At 59.8% G+C, this 14770-nt stretch overlaps 1 protein-coding gene across 1 annotated transcript in view; it reads right to left on the reverse strand.

Annotated features, from left to right (window-relative positions):
* Positions 1-12622, reverse strand: part of LLGL1 (LLGL1, scribble cell polarity complex component) — a 16877-nt gene extending 4255 nt beyond the window's left edge. Inside the window, exons 1-17 of the mRNA XM_021716745.1 lie at positions 12439-12622; positions 11275-11449; positions 9038-9119; positions 8812-8942; positions 7655-7813; positions 7415-7577; positions 7190-7325; positions 6886-6940; positions 6614-6768; positions 6313-6536; positions 6089-6156; positions 4855-5008; positions 4675-4779; positions 3679-3971; positions 3238-3385; positions 2924-3077; positions 417-1400 (exon numbers count right to left, since the gene is read on the reverse strand). Of these exons, the coding sequence (XP_021572420.1) occupies positions 418-1400; positions 2924-3077; positions 3238-3385; positions 3679-3971; positions 4675-4779; positions 4855-5008; positions 6089-6156; positions 6313-6536; positions 6614-6768; positions 6886-6940; positions 7190-7325; positions 7415-7577; positions 7655-7813; positions 8812-8942; positions 9038-9119; positions 11275-11449; positions 12439-12622 (3369 nt within the window). The 3' untranslated portion in view covers position 417. The remainder of the gene's footprint in view (positions 1-416; positions 1401-2923; positions 3078-3237; positions 3386-3678; positions 3972-4674; positions 4780-4854; positions 5009-6088; positions 6157-6312; positions 6537-6613; positions 6769-6885; positions 6941-7189; positions 7326-7414; positions 7578-7654; positions 7814-8811; positions 8943-9037; positions 9120-11274; positions 11450-12438) is intronic.
* Between the last annotated feature and the right edge of the window lie 2148 nt (positions 12623-14770).

A 14770-nucleotide genomic window follows, 5' to 3' on the forward strand; every position in this document is an offset into this window, starting at 1 on the left:
AACCTCTGACTGGGCTCAATGTGCTGGCCCAACTGGTAGGACTTGACCTTGTGACCTCATCTGTGAAATGGGCTAGCCAAACCAGCCCGCTCCCCCAAGCTGTTGCCACCTCTAAGTGGTTTAATTTGGTCTTAGTCCAAATACCACCCACAACGTCAAGGGTTGATGGGCTGGCTCTGCTTTTCTAATACCCAACTATGAAAATCACGCTGTGTGAGCCCCTGGAGGCCCCGTCAGAACACCCAGTGGAAGGCAGTCTGGCTTCAGGGAGTGCATCCATCACAGGGGCCTGCCAAGGTCCCAGGTGCAAGACCCGGGGTGGGGGTGGGGGTCCTGTAGGGCCCAGACTGGGGCTGAGGAGTGGTCGCTGCTGAGCAACAAGGACCAGGCAGACCCAGGGTCCGCCCCTGCAGCACCTCATTTAATCAGGATGGCACAGGCACGGGTTTCACCCTCCGCCAGGTTCCTCAGATTCTTCTCAGATTCTTCCGAAGAGCCCAGGAAATCCTTCACATCCTCTACCGTGACGTCCCCTGTCGTGTCAAGGGTGGTGTCAGCACTGGTGGCAGAGTCGATGGACATGGGCGAGAGTGTGGCCTCCGGTGGCTCTGAGGTATCAGTTCCTTTGCTGTGGGCTGGATCAGGGCTTCCGCCACAGCTCTGTGGGGCCAGGATGATGCTTGGGGTCCCATTAGCCTGGCTCAGCTTGGGTGACTCTTGGAGCCTGGCTCGGGTGGAATTTCGGGGCCAGTTGATGTCGAGAGAGCAGACAGGCTCTGTGATGTTCCGTGCACTTAGGGAGAAGCGCTCAAATTCTGACGGGGAGATCAGGTAGAAGCCCTGGCCGTGACGTGTGAAGACACATGAGGCGATGCCGCTGATGTCCTCCTTTCGGATACAGGAGTAGTGCACCTGGGGCCGCAGGCCAGGCACTGAGAAGACGTGGACGTCGCCCAGGTTGGTGAGGCAGGCCAGGCAGGTCTCAGCATAGTCCTCACAGGCCACACTGGCAAACGTGGCCAGTGCCACCTTGCGTACGCGACAGCCCTCATGGGCTGTCAGCTTGAACTTGGTCTTGGCACTCACCTTGGGCAGTGTGAACACCTTGAACTGCTCCTCAGATGCAATGAGCACGGCGTGGCCACCCTGCATGTCAGGTGCCTGTGCCAGGTCCCGCGAGGCCTCATAGGGCTCGGGAAGCGGGCGGCCGCGTCCGTCCAGTACAGCGATGGCCACCACAGGTGCCCGGTGCATCAGCTGCACCTCCTTGCCCAGCACGGCCTCCACCGCCCGCTCAGGCCGCTTGTCGCCACCCACTGCTGCTGCTGGTACCTCCAGTGCGTAGGCAAACACGGAGCCCGAGTTGGTGCCTGCCCACATGGTCGGGCCGTGGTGGGCCGCTGAGGGGGATGGGTCCATGAGGAGGGCGCTCCCTGCAGGCCAGGCTTTCCCCCTGAGGCCCCCACATGCTGCAGGTCCTTCCCTGCCTGTCCTGCACCTCCACTTCCTTACTGTTTACACCCCAGGACTCAGGGCTGATGCCCTCCAATCCCACACTGCTCCAGTGATCCCAACCAGCCTCGTGGCCTGAGGCGCCAACTCTGTGCTGCTGACTCCAGGTGAATCCCAGGGTGCAGCCCTTCTGCAGAAGCATGGACAGCATTTGGGGCATCTGCATGGGGTGTCAACAGGCGCCCGAACTGGACCCTGGTCCCTCCAACCTCACCCTGCGGCACGTCAACCCCATCTCAATAAACGCAGTTCCATCCTTGTGTGACTTAGGCCCCACCCTGCAGGCCTGACTCCTCTCTCCACCCCCCTACACCCCATGGCTAGTCCCCTCGACACTCTGGGAATCAAGCAGTCACACCACAGGTAGCCGGGGCTCTTACTTCTCCCCCACCCTCTTTGCTCTGTTCCCCACATGGCAGCCAGAGGGAGCCTTTCAACACAGAAGCTGCCGGGCCTGCGGAAACAAATGGAGGCTGCCCAGAAGCCATCGCCTGCTCTATCTGTAAGAACGGAAGCTCTCACAACAACCTTTGGAGGAGCAGCAGAGCCAAACCTGGCAGGCACAAGGGTGAACTTGGATGGTCACCACTTTGCACCCTGGATGGATCAACAGATCTCAGCAATGGCCTTCGGGGGAGCCCAGCCCTGATGTGAAAAGTGACTGAGCAGCTCAAAGCATGGTAAGGCCGGCTGGGGACGGCAGCACAAGTGGAAACCCCAGGTGCAACAGCCACATGCAGGTGGCAGGAAAACTACTGGACAAATAAGTGACGTTACAAAGGGGGGCCTGGACCACACCAGAGATGAGACCCTGGCATTAGCACCAGTTGTACAGGACAGTGTGGTGCTGGTGACATCTGTCAGGCACGCACCGAAGCACTCATGCCTGGATTTTTGTTAAAATACCCCAGCAAGACGAGAGAGCAGAGCATGGGGGACGGGCTCCACAGCATCCCCTCTATTTCTGTGTACTTGAAATTCTCCAACACGTAAGTTAAAGATCAAGGACTCAATCAACAAGCACCCTCCCAGCACCTTCAAGCCACCCAGAATCAAAGCCAGGTCCCGTGGTGGCAGCCAGCATGCATGCCCCCCGGAGCGGCGCCTCCCTCGGCCCTCTAGCCACACGACCCGGCCCCTTCCCGCACATGGGCCCACCACAGGACCTGGCACTGACCAGCACCCCCTACTGTCGTCCCTAGACCTCTCAGGCTCCCTTCTGGCTCAGGACTGAGAACCCACCGCTCACTCACCAGCCCCTCACCGTCCGTCACCCCAGGGGGACCATGAGTAACCGGCACAAAGTAGGCGCTCATAACACTTTCAAACCTCCTGGATGGCACGGTCTCCCACCTCCCATCTCCTGGTCAACGAGGCCAACCTCCCCCCACATCCTTTGCCCAGGCCTCACCATCTCGAAGGAACGTGTCAGCAAAGTAGAGGCAACGCACAACGCCCGAAAGGGAGTCGTCAGCAGAGCGGGGCTCGATGCGGCGCTGTACAGGCGTCATCTCCACATCGTGGGGGCAGGCCTGCTCTGCCAGCTGCGCGTTGGCCTCCTGCAACTAAAAGGGCAGGGGCACGGGAACACTGTCTCCCCAGCGCTGCTTGCGTCCACCACTCGCCCAGCTTGCCCTGTGCTTCCCAAGGGCCCAGAGGCTGCAGAGGGAGGAGCACGGTGAGGTGAGCAACCCCCAGGGTCCCCGGAAGTCCGCCCCAGCTCACCTTGCTATTGGCATTAACGGTCCGCTTCTTGCCTGAGACACGGCTCTTGCGGATCCGCCGGAAAGACTGGCGCAGCGACTTCTTGAGCGACTTCACCCGGGAGAGGGGCCCCTCCATGGCCAGGGAGTCGTTGGGGTGAAGAGTGCACCTGGGGGCAGGCGGGGCTGGATGTGCCACAGAGCAGTCTCTTGGAGCAGCCCCCGCGCTTCTGCTGGCCCCAGAGGCCTGGCATTAGGGGGCCCGGGTCAGGAAGCCACAGCCCCTGCGGCACCTCCCAGGGACCCAGCAGCTGGTGGTGCTCAGAATGTTCTTCGAGGGCTGCCAGGCTATTGCTCACAGGCTGACAGAAGTTATTGAGGCCTCTGCCACACCAAACATTAGAGTGGGGATGCAGAGGGCCAGATCTCACCTCCCCAGGGGGCTCCCACCCACCCCACACACCTGGCAAGCACAGGGCTCTTGCGATGGTAGTCGAAGAGGCCAAAGCCATGACTGGTGCCAAAGGCCACAAGGCTCCACTCCGTGTGGAGGGTGACAGCGGTGACAGCGGCTGGTGGCAGGCACTGCACCAGCACGCGGGGCTGGAAGCCTGCAGGCCAGGGCAGTGGCCCTGTGCGTGGGCTCAGTCGCTCATGGCCCTTCCATGTGAAGCCCTCGCGGTCCTGGAGAAGGTCCACGCTGGCCACGCAGACTGCCTGCTCTGCCGGCACATCACTGAGCTCCAGCACCAGCACCTGAGTCCGCAGTCAGGCAGGGGGAGGGTCAGTGCAAAGGAGGAGCCACCCGGGCCCCACCTCTGCCTGCAGCCTCTGAAATACAGTCCCAACCACCAACAGGGTAATCCCAAGATTGTCTTCAGTTTGTCCGCTGAACAAGCACTTGCTGAATGTCTACTGTATACCAAGGCCCTCACTGAGCAATAAGGAACATGGTGGTAACCAAGCCCTGCTGGTTCCTGCCTTCCTAGAGCAAAGAACCTGTACCTAATTGAGCCTTTTTTTCACATTTGCAATAAGCACACATTGAGTACCGACTGTATTCAAGTGCCAGGATCCAGTAGTGACCAAGTCCCACGGATTCCTCCCTCTTTAAATCAAATGCCTACCTTTCCTTCAAGCCTCTGTCTCCCATTTAGCAACAAGCACACATTAGGCTCCTTCTGTATATCCTGAGTGCCTGAGGCACAGCAGTGACTTGTGTTTCCACCAGTCCCAACCCTCTGTGGTTTCCCCAGCCAGAGTCCGACTCAAGGCCCTAGTGACAGGCCTGCTTCCCATCTGTCCTTACCCCAGGCAGCCCTCCCTGGGGCCCCATTCCCACCTCTGGGCTTCTGCCTATGCCAGGCCCTCCAGTTCTCCATTAGACCCTCTAGTTCAGGCCCGCCTCCTCCAGAAAGCCCTCCCTGACAACCCCAACACAAGGGACACCCAGTTCCACCTGGCCTGCAGTGCCGGCCACCACCATCTGGGCTGTATACTTGCAGAGTGCAACCTTCTGCACACCAAGCCGGGGGTCATCACTGTAGGGGTCGAAGCAGCCCACCTAGGGGGGATAGGAAGGAGTGATGACACCAGCAGAGCTGGGACTGGTTCCTCAGGGCCAGGGAAGAGGGCCCACCTTGCGGAAGGGTGGCCAGTCGTCCTCGGCAGCTTGGGCCAGGCTGTCAGCATGCTCACAGTCCGTCTGGAAGAGGCCAGCTGTGCTCAGCTTGTAGAGTGGCCGCAGTGCCACACCTGAGGCATCCCAGAAGCGCACGGTGCCATCCTCATGGCTGTGGGGAGGGTGGGTGTCAAGGTCATCCCAGCACATCCCTCCGTCCACTCATCCAGAGACCACTCACTGAGCACCTACTACGTATGCCAAACACTGACTGGAATTCTACTGTATACAGCAAATAGTAGACACCCACTGTATAAAACAAACACATACTGCACAACTACTGTATGCCAGGCCACAGGCACCACATGCACCCGAACCCTTCAGCAAGGGTGTGAAGGTCAGGAAATGACCATCCTGATGAACAGAAGCTGGTAGAGGAGGAAACGCAGAGAAGAGGGGACTTGGGCGGCTATGCCCCCACTGGGGTACCCGGCAAGGGTGATAAGGAGCTGGGCAGTCACAGAGCAGAGAGCAGGGCGTCCCAGGAGGAGTCCGCTGCAGCCGAGGTGACCACGCAGGCAGAGCAGCAGGAAGACCGCAGAGGCCCAGGGGAAGCAGGGGGTGGGGGAGGGGGAGAGGCAGACAAACCTAGGGCACAGCCTTGGGACACAGCGGCACGGCCCAAGCGGGGCCCTGGGTGGTGGCAGGAGCCCGAGCCAGGGTATGAGAGATGCATGAGTCTATGGGGCTGCGACTCACTCCGGCAGCCCTGAAAGTCACAGCAAGCTCTTAAGCAGGGGCGTGCTCACTGGAGTCAGAGGCCTGAGGGTCCCAGCACAGGCAGGAGGGAGGAGCGGGGCAGGAAGCCGGGGCCTGAGTCACCGGGCACGTCAGTGCCCGCCAGGCCCACGTCGGGCTCTCCAGCACCTGCCCTGGGCAGCTCAGCGTGGGCCAGCCCAGATTTTCCAGTCCCAGGGCAGGCAGGCTGGGTGGGTGGAGCCCCAGGTTTACTAGCGCTCAGTTTCAGGCCAAGAGGCAGAGCAGGGTGGGGCCTCAGACCAGGATATCTAGGGATGTTTCATCCCAATCCACCCCTGGGTGAGGGGAACAACCCAGTCTTGCCAGGGCCATGCCTGAGGCGCCTGGCACTTCTGTGTCCAACAGGCCCAGAATGGGCTCTCCCACACCAGCAAGAGGTACACCAGATTGGCAGGTGCAGAGTCTCACTCCATACATCTATACCCACACATACCCAGTCAGCAACAGCCCTCGCTGTGACGGTTCCTGGGCCAGGTTCCGACCCCCAGTGATGGGCCAGCTCTGAGAGAGGGTGGCAGAAAAGTACATAGTCAGGACAGACGTGTTCTCCCTCTCATCCCAGGCACGGCACATTTCAGCCTCCAGACCTGGACCCAAGCAGGACCCTCCTGGAATACTCTCCCTTCCCAGGTGCCCCCCGCCCATCCCAACACTCACTGAGGCGCTGGAGGCAGGCTGGGGATTCTGCTGCTCGCCAGCGCTGACGATACGGGCCCACAGCTTGGCAGGGACGCTGGCCACGTGGGCCGAGCAGGTGATAGCAGAAGAGTGCAACGGGGCCAGGTATGGGGCAGGCACAGCCGGCCAGCCAGGAGTCTGCAGGTCCAGCACCACCAGCTCCTCCTCAAGCAGTACGGCCAGGGCCTGGGGGTCATCGAACTCTGTGGGACGAGGGGATGGGGTGAGCATGGCTGCAGGTGACACATGGAACCGGGTGGGGCTGGGGCAGATCACGTACCATCCTCAGGCCGTGTGCTGTGCACTGTGAAGAAGTCGATGATGCGGGAGGTGAAGTCCAGCGTCACCAGTGTCTCAGCTCGCAGCACACTCACACAGTGGCGGTCGCCATAGCTGGCACGGGGCATGCCACCACTAAAGATGATAAAGTGGCCCCTGCATGGGGAGGAGCACATGTGAGCCAAGAGACACACTGCATGACCCAGGGAGAGCCCAGCCTTCCAGACCCCAGGCCAGACCCAACCCACACCAGACAAGGTTCCCTCAGCCTACCCAGATTCACAGTTCCGCCACAAAATCTTGTTGATGGCCTTGCAGGGAAAGGGGCCTGAGGGTGGGAGAGTGACAGACAAGACTCACTGGCAGTTCTCACTGCATCTCCCATTCCCTCTCTGCCCTCCATGACTCTCTACCTTCAAGGTGCCTCCTGCCCCTCCTGGTTTGGAAGAGGCCTGCTAGCCCAGCCACGCCCTCCAGGGGAGTCACCACTATTCGAATTAGGCTGGGATCAGCAGGACCCCGCCAACAAGGCGAGGCGGCCCTCCCTCACTCTCTGGCTCAGTCCCCCAGCACTCACCGTAGGGTGTGGTGGCTACTGTGGGCTGCAGTGTCGGGGAGCCGCTGGCGTTTGTGGACCAGACTGCGTAGCTGCCATCACTGTGTGAGCTGACGATGGTGCTGCCATCGCGCCCCCAGCACAGGCTTTCCAGCTGCTGCGGGCAGGCAGGGACAGGTGGACATGAACCACAGCAGGGGTGTGCAAGGTGCCCAGGCTGAGGGGGTACAGGCTTCACCCACATACCTGGTTTCCCAGGAAGGCACAGTCCACACACTGTGTGGCCTGGTTCCAGATGACCAGCAGGCCCCGGCTGTAGCCAATGAGAATCTTGTTGGGGTCCTGCAGGTGGCCCTGGAGTGACTCCACAGGGCCCAGGGCCTTCCCACACCGGTAGTCGTCAGGCACACTGCAGAGGGAAAGCAGGTGAGCCAGCAGAGCTTCCCGGGCGCAGAGCAGGTACTAGAAAGCCCACCTGCCTCTTACCTGCGCAGAACCTCATCTGGGCTGAGGGTCTGCCCCTCAAGCAGCGTCAGGGTAGTCACATCCAGGAAGAAGACGCTGCCACCCTCAGTGCCCAGGGCTGCAGTGTCACCAGCAGCCACCAACAGGACCACTGTGACACGAGTGAGGCTGGGCAGGGCACTACAGGGAAGGAGGGAATGAGGTGAGGGTGTAAGCCCATGAGCCTGCTGAGGAGGGGTGCAGAGGGGACTATGCCACCACCATCAGTTCCTCACAGGCCCCACTATGCAGCCAGGGCCTACTTAAAGAGCTGCCCCAGGAAGGGGACGTGTGTAGTAATTAGCCTCATCAATTATTCATCAGGATGTCAGCAGGGAGAGGAATAAAAATAGGTTCCCCAGGTCTTGGAGTCAGAGCTCCAGGCCCCTCCCACCTACCAGGAGGAGAAGACAGGAACCGGGCATCGCCCAAGCTAGGACCAGGAGCCCCAGAACAGACAGGGACCTCCCTGAGCCCCATCCAGGAATCCCGCCACCAGTTTCTAGACATCTCCTGACTAGGGCCCCAGGAGGGCCCCAGATCACCTCTGTCTGCAGAGGCTGGGAAGTCCCAGGAATTCAACCCTGGGCTAGGACCCTCTTTCCAGCCATTTCAGACAGGGCTGAGAGGGAGAGGCCCCTACACTCACCCACAGGTCCAGGCCCACTTGGCTGTACCCGAGGGCTACTGCCAGCCCCTCACCAACCACAGCCCCCAGAATCCTCCCTGCCCCCAAACTTGCCCTTCTGTCTACACACACTATGGTCTGTCTCCCACTCCCAATTCAAGGGGCCAGGGAACCCTTGCTGATTCAACTCAGCTCAGGCCCTGTCCCCAATCCCCAAACACACCCATCTTTGCAGAGTGCAGCGCCAGGCCTCAGATCTGAGGAGTCTGGCATATAACACATGTATCTCCAGCTGCTCACGCTCACACGTCTCTGCGGTGCATGCCTCGGACTCAGCCCAAACCTCCCATTTAACCTGAAAAGTTCTCGGAGAACACCTGTCAAGCAGGGTTCAACCACTGCAGACTGAGACCCAGGCCTGGTTCCCACCATGCCTTTGTGTGGCCAGCTCCCACAGCCTCCCTCAGGATCCCCTCTGCTCGGCGGCTGGCACAGCTAAGTCCTCCAGTACCTGGCACTGTCAAAGCCAGGCCGGCAGGGCGGCTGGAAACTGAGTGCTTCTTCCAAGTGGGCGCAGCCATTATGGTGGACAATCTCCCAGAGATGCAGGCTGCTGTCGTCCAGCAGGGTCAGGAGGCGGCCCTGGTAGGTGAGCAGAGACCAAAGCTGGGCTGGTCTGGGGGGGTGAGCAGCTATGGGGGCCACAGGGAGTTGATGAGTGGGAGACAGAGGCTCACCTGGCCCGGCAAGAAGTGCATCTGTGTGACAGTGGCTGCATCACGGTGCAAGCCTGTGAACTCCACACCAGGTGCACCATAACTGAGGGTGACAAGTTAAGGGCAGAAACAAGCAAGCACAGACCAGGAAACCATGGCAAAGACACACCCAAGCCTCCTCCGTCCCCATGACTATTCCAGTGGATCTCGGTCCAGGCCTGGCCATTCAGGAGTCTTCCAAGATCCAGTGGGCCCCCCTTCCTGAAGAGGCTCCCATCGTGCACCCCTCCAGCTCTGAGTGCAGGTTCCGTTCACTCCTGCAAGTTGGGAGCTGCTGTAGGAACTTATCTGTAAAATGGGCTGGTGACTCTCACCTCATAGTATGCACAGTTCAAGTGAGAATAAAACACACCTAGCATGTTTGGCCCTGGCCTTCGGCACACTGGGGCTCAGCTCTACTTCAGTCTCATGTGTGTGTCCATGTGGGCTCTGAGAGCAGGGCCTAGCAGGTTGGGATCGGGCAGACCAGAGACGCAAGGGCAGGCCGGGACAAGGAAGCTCAAGGGCAGAGGAGAGTCTAGGCTGCCTCTTCTTGCAGCTTCAGGTCAAATTCCAGCTGTAGGCAAGAAAACCCACCTTTGCCAAAGCAGGTAGCCAACAGCCCCACTATGAGAGAGGAGAGCCCCAAGTCTGTCCATTTCACAGATGAGCACACAGAGACTTGGAGAGTCCAGGTGACCTGCTTGAAGTACCCAGTGTCAGTGCCAGAGTCCCAGCAATTCCAGGGCTGGCAGTGGACAGCAGGGCCTGAGGGGGCCCCAGAAGGGAAGGTTTAGGGAGGAGTCAGCAACGTTGCCCCGGTGACCACATAGGGGCCGTTGCCTGGAGCTTGAGCTGGGATTCCCTGCAGGAGCCTGGCAGGGAACTCAGAAGAAGGGACAAAAGAGGGGGCAGGAGTAGCTGGGCGGGAACCAGGGTTGTCAAGGAGATGGGGCCGGCCTTCAAGGGGGAGGGGCAGCTTCTAGTGACCAGGACTCTCCAGCCTCAGTTTCCCGACCCCAAGGGCTCCAAGCTGTAGTAGTGTGGGGGAAGGAGTGGAGCCAAGGGGGGCCTCGGCTCTGGCCTCCTCTCTGAGACTCACTTCTCATCTATACTTCAGGATCTTTCTGAGCCCAAGGGGTGAGCACACAAGAGATCCCGACATAGAAGGGACAGCTCAGCGCACCTCACAGCAAAGACTGGGGTCTGGTGTTGGGAGACAGAGGCAGCAGGGACACGCAAGCAGAGGCAGCACAGTGCTCACGAGGGGCCAGGAAGCGGGGCAGGTCGGGGACCAGGGCACTGCCACACTCCTGCCCTGCCTCCGCCAGTGCCTCAGGGACCATGGGAGAGGAGAGGACATCCTGGCCCAGCCACTCCCCAGAGTAGGCAAGAAGTCCCTGTCTGGCCAGTGCCCCCCAGCCTAGGGTGAGGAGAACTCCCAGCCGCTGCCCTCCCCTCTGCCAGCACTGACTCATCTTCTGCCAAGCAAAGTCCAAGACCAGGGCACCGAGACCCAGAAGGCCACACAGGGAGGGGTAGAGGTGGGCACCTCAGCAAGTCACCAGCCAGACCCTGCACCTTGGTTTCCCCAGGAGCAGTGAGGTGGGTTCTCTAGGGCAGGCAAGGAAGCATCAGCTGCCTGCCCCCACCCCCACCCTGTGCCTGCAGGGAAAATGCCCGCTTTGTGCAGCTCACACAGCCCATTGTGTGGCAGCCAGGATCCAGGTGGGGGCCGTACTGTGCTCACCATGCCGAGCCTGGCACAGCCCCCAGCCCCCTTGGCTGAGCACACATGTCTTCACACACGCACACGTGTGTGCACCGGCTCACCAGGGCCCCCAGTCTATCTGCCACCCTCCATGGGTACTACGCCCGCCCCCGGCCCAGCCTCCCCAGTCACAGCTGCTGGGACGATGGGTCGCCTAGGTAACTGGCCGGCTAAGATACAGCGAGAGACAGCTGTGGCTACTGCAAATCGCCCCCCCTCCCTGTATCCCAGTGAAAGGACCCCATCATCTCTGTGAGGAGTTGCCCCAGGGGCAGAAGCCATGCCAACCTCCACCAAGAGCCTCCCCAGGACTACTGCTGCTGCCTCTATCAGATCACCTCCATCCTTACTCCTGAGCTGGCCCTGCCAAGGCTGGGACCCCAGCCCACAGGAGGCTGCAAGCAGGTGGCCTCAGATAAGCCCTGAACACCACGGCTGCAAAGGATACATCTTGACAGCACCAGATCTGGTGCCGATGGCCATGATGCGAAGCTCAGGGTCGAAGGCCAGGGCACTGGGCTGGTTGGGGAAGCCATGTTCCACAGTCTGCACGGAGGGGAAGGCTGCTGGGTCAGCTGCTGAGGCCCTCCCCAATAAAGCATCCAGGCTGTCCTGCTGACACACTGGGGGCAGAAGCCAGGTGTGCCTGCTCTTTGTACCTCAGTCTCCCTAACTGTGAAATGGGTGATCATGCCTCCAGTTGGTGGGGAGGTGGCTGAGGCCCTGGGCTCCACCATGACTCCACTGTGTGCATGGCTCACAGGGGGGCAAGCCAAGCCCCTATGCCCCTATGCCCCTCAATGCCACTACACACAGGCTCCAGCAACAAACAGGAAGAACAGGCTCACACAGGTGTAGGCACCAAGGACCCTGCCTGCCCCCTGGAGGGCTCTGCAATCTATTCTCAAAGACACAGCCAAAAGTTTAGGGGAGGAGTCCCATGTGAAGTCCATGGTGTTCCCCAAGCACAGGCCCCACATGGAGGTCAGAGGTCAAGGTACAAAAGCCAGGATCAGCCAGGTCGAGGCCTTGACATCCCCCCAGAGACAAACAGCTTCTTGCCCAGCCCTGAAGGCATCATCCACCTCCTCACCTGGCAACAGGATCCCCAAACTTTGTAGTGGAAACAAGGTTAAGGAGGCTGGTGCATGGGGGTGTCAATGAAACACCTCCCCATCTACTCCTATGCTCCTGTGGAGCCAGTTCCAGGCAGTGGGACCCCTTCCTCATGAGTGTGGCCTTTGCTCACGCTTGTGTTTGGCCCAGCTATGCCTGCCCTGGGGAGCCTGCACCCTGGGCTACAGCCCATCTGAACACCAGTGTGGGACAACAGTGTGAGCCACTGGCATCTCCAGATCCAGTACCTCAGGGAGGCACACATTTGTAAGAAGCTGAGTCCCCAACCTGTCGCTTCAGCCTTCCTCCCTGCCTCAGCCTATCCAGACAGGGACTGAGCCCTCTGGGCAACTGGCTCAACCACAGCCAGGCTGTTTGTCTTGGGCTAGACATAGTACTCTCCAAGCCTCAGTTTTCCATCTGGGCCCTGGGGACAGTGAGCCCACCTGAGGACAGAGTTGGCCATTTGGGGAGTTGGGGGGCTTCCCTCTCTTACCAATGCTGCCAGACTTGACCTTGTCTAGCCAGTTGTCCCTAGCTACAGCCACATACGACAACTGCATCACAGAGCCCCACAGTCTTGCAGTGGGCTCCACCAGGTCCCCCACTTTATAGACGAGGAAAGGAGGCCAGGCCCTCTGTCTAGCATCCGCCTTCCTCACACCCCACATCCAACCCATTTCTGAGCCCCGTCAGCCAACTTCAACACACACCGATGCCACTCCTTCTCATATCCTACAGCCCCCAGCATGCTCTAGTCTGTTCCCCACAGAGGCCAACGGGATCCATGTTTTCTGGCTGCTGTGAAAACAACAGCCAGACCCCCATCCCTCCTCTGCTCAGGATCCTCCTGGGGCTCCCAGCCCACCCAGGGTGAGGCCATGTCCTTGTCTCCCACACTTCCCCGGCTTAATCAACTCCAGGGCCAATGGCCTTCTTCTCTCCTTCAATTCACCAGGCAGGCTCCTGCCTTGGCACCTTTACATGTACTGTCCCTCGGCCTGGAAATCACTTTACCCAGCACGTCCCATGGCACCAGAGTCACCTCCTCAAAGCCCTCCTTGGCCACACCCTCCATACCCTCACCCTGCTTTATTTGATCCACAGCACCAGCCGCCATCCCAACTACTACGTATCTTACTTTTTTGTTTTGGCTTTTCCAATCTCCCCCCTCTAGGACATCAGCTCCCTGAGAGAAGAGATATTTGCCCCTTTTGGTGCTGTGTCCTAAGAGATCTGCTGAGGCCTAAGAGATCTCATACACGGTGGGAATCACTATTAGTTAAATTAACATAGAGGGCACATTCCACAGCCAACTGTGGGCTGGGCTGGGATTTGAACCCAAGACTCAGAGTCCAAAGTCCATGCTCTTTCCTCACCTGCCTTACTTCCCCCAAACTTGGGAATCAGGGGTTTATTCCGGGAATCAGGGGCTTATTCCGGGAATCAGGGGCTTATTCCAAACTCAGGAATAAGGGGCTTATTCCCAAAGGAACCCCTACCACACTGCCTTTGGTGACCAAGCCGTTCCCCAAGATCACCTCATTCCCACCATTGCCCACTCAGAATAGGGCCTCCGCCTCCTCCGTGGACAGCCTTCGCTCCCCGCCACCCCAGGGCCAGCCAGAGTGCACTGAGCTTCACGTCCATCTGTCTGCAGTCCCCTACACCCCAATCTACTAGCCAAAGAAGTGACATTCAGCTCTGGGCCTGTCCCCACCTATTCTCTCACCTCACAGGGGCTCACCCTCATAGTCACCCCAGCACAGGAAAAGGCACCATCTGGGGGCCTGAGTACCAGCTTCTCTTCTGGACCCTTCCCAGGACCCTGACAGGTTCTCAACCACCAAGTCTGAGAGTCCTGGCAACCTCCCACCAACCACCTCGGACCTTGGCAAGGAAATGCTGTCATGAGAGATGTCCCAGTGCCTTGGCCACTCCAGGTCCAGTTGCCCCCAGAGCTTCCTCCCAGACAAGAGTCCCCTCACAGCAGACCAGGACGCCTGCATGAGATCAGCTCGGGATCACAGCAGCCGCTCCAAAAATCCCTGCTCCTCTAAGCTAACATCCAGCCCCGCAGCTCCATGACACGGGGTAAGTCGTCACCCCTCTCGGAGCCTCAATGTTCTTATCTGTATTTTGGAGACAACAGTGCTCAGAGGCTCTGCGGTAAAATTGAGGACAAAACCAAGAGGAGTCAGCAGTGGCAGGCTGGGGCCTCGACCCAACACACATCAGTGCCGGAGGGAGCAGGGGGCCTTTCACATGGCCCCTCCTGTCCCACCCAGGGAGAGAAGGGAACAGCCCTCCACCCCCACTCTGCCCTGGTGCAAAGTGGCAAGTCGGCCGGCCCATGTGGCTGGCAGAGGGTAAGCCAGAGCCCACAGCAGGGAGAAAAGTTGTCCCATTTCACAGCTAGGGAGGCAGGCCTAATGATTCGAAATGCAGCTGAGTACACAGCCAGGCATGTCCCCTGGACTCGGAGACCGGGCAGGGCAGGGCAGAGCCAGGCCAGGCAGAGCCCGAGGCAGGGGGGAAGGAAGGAGAGGCTCCTGCGAGGGATCTCCCAGCCCCACCCCCGACATCTGCCTCCACTTCTCACCCCTCTCACGGGCCTGGGTGCGAAAGCAAAACAAACGCGGGCCCAGGGCTGCCCCAACGGCCGGGCGGGGGTGCGGAGGGGTCCCGCAGGAAAAGGATAAAGAGTCAGAGAGTGAAACAGGGAGGTCGAGAGACCCCAGAGACGGAGAGACAAGCAGAGGCTCGGAGCTGAAGAGGCAGAGAGAAAGGGAGACGGGAAAAGAGAGAGCGAGACCCGCAGGGCTACA

This window comes from Carlito syrichta, unplaced genomic scaffold, assembly GCF_000164805.1.
Source record: "Carlito syrichta isolate Samal-C Ts95f unplaced genomic scaffold, Tarsius_syrichta-2.0.1 Scaffold308897, whole genome shotgun sequence".
Classification (NCBI taxonomy): Eukaryota; Metazoa; Chordata; class Mammalia; order Primates; family Tarsiidae; genus Carlito; species Carlito syrichta.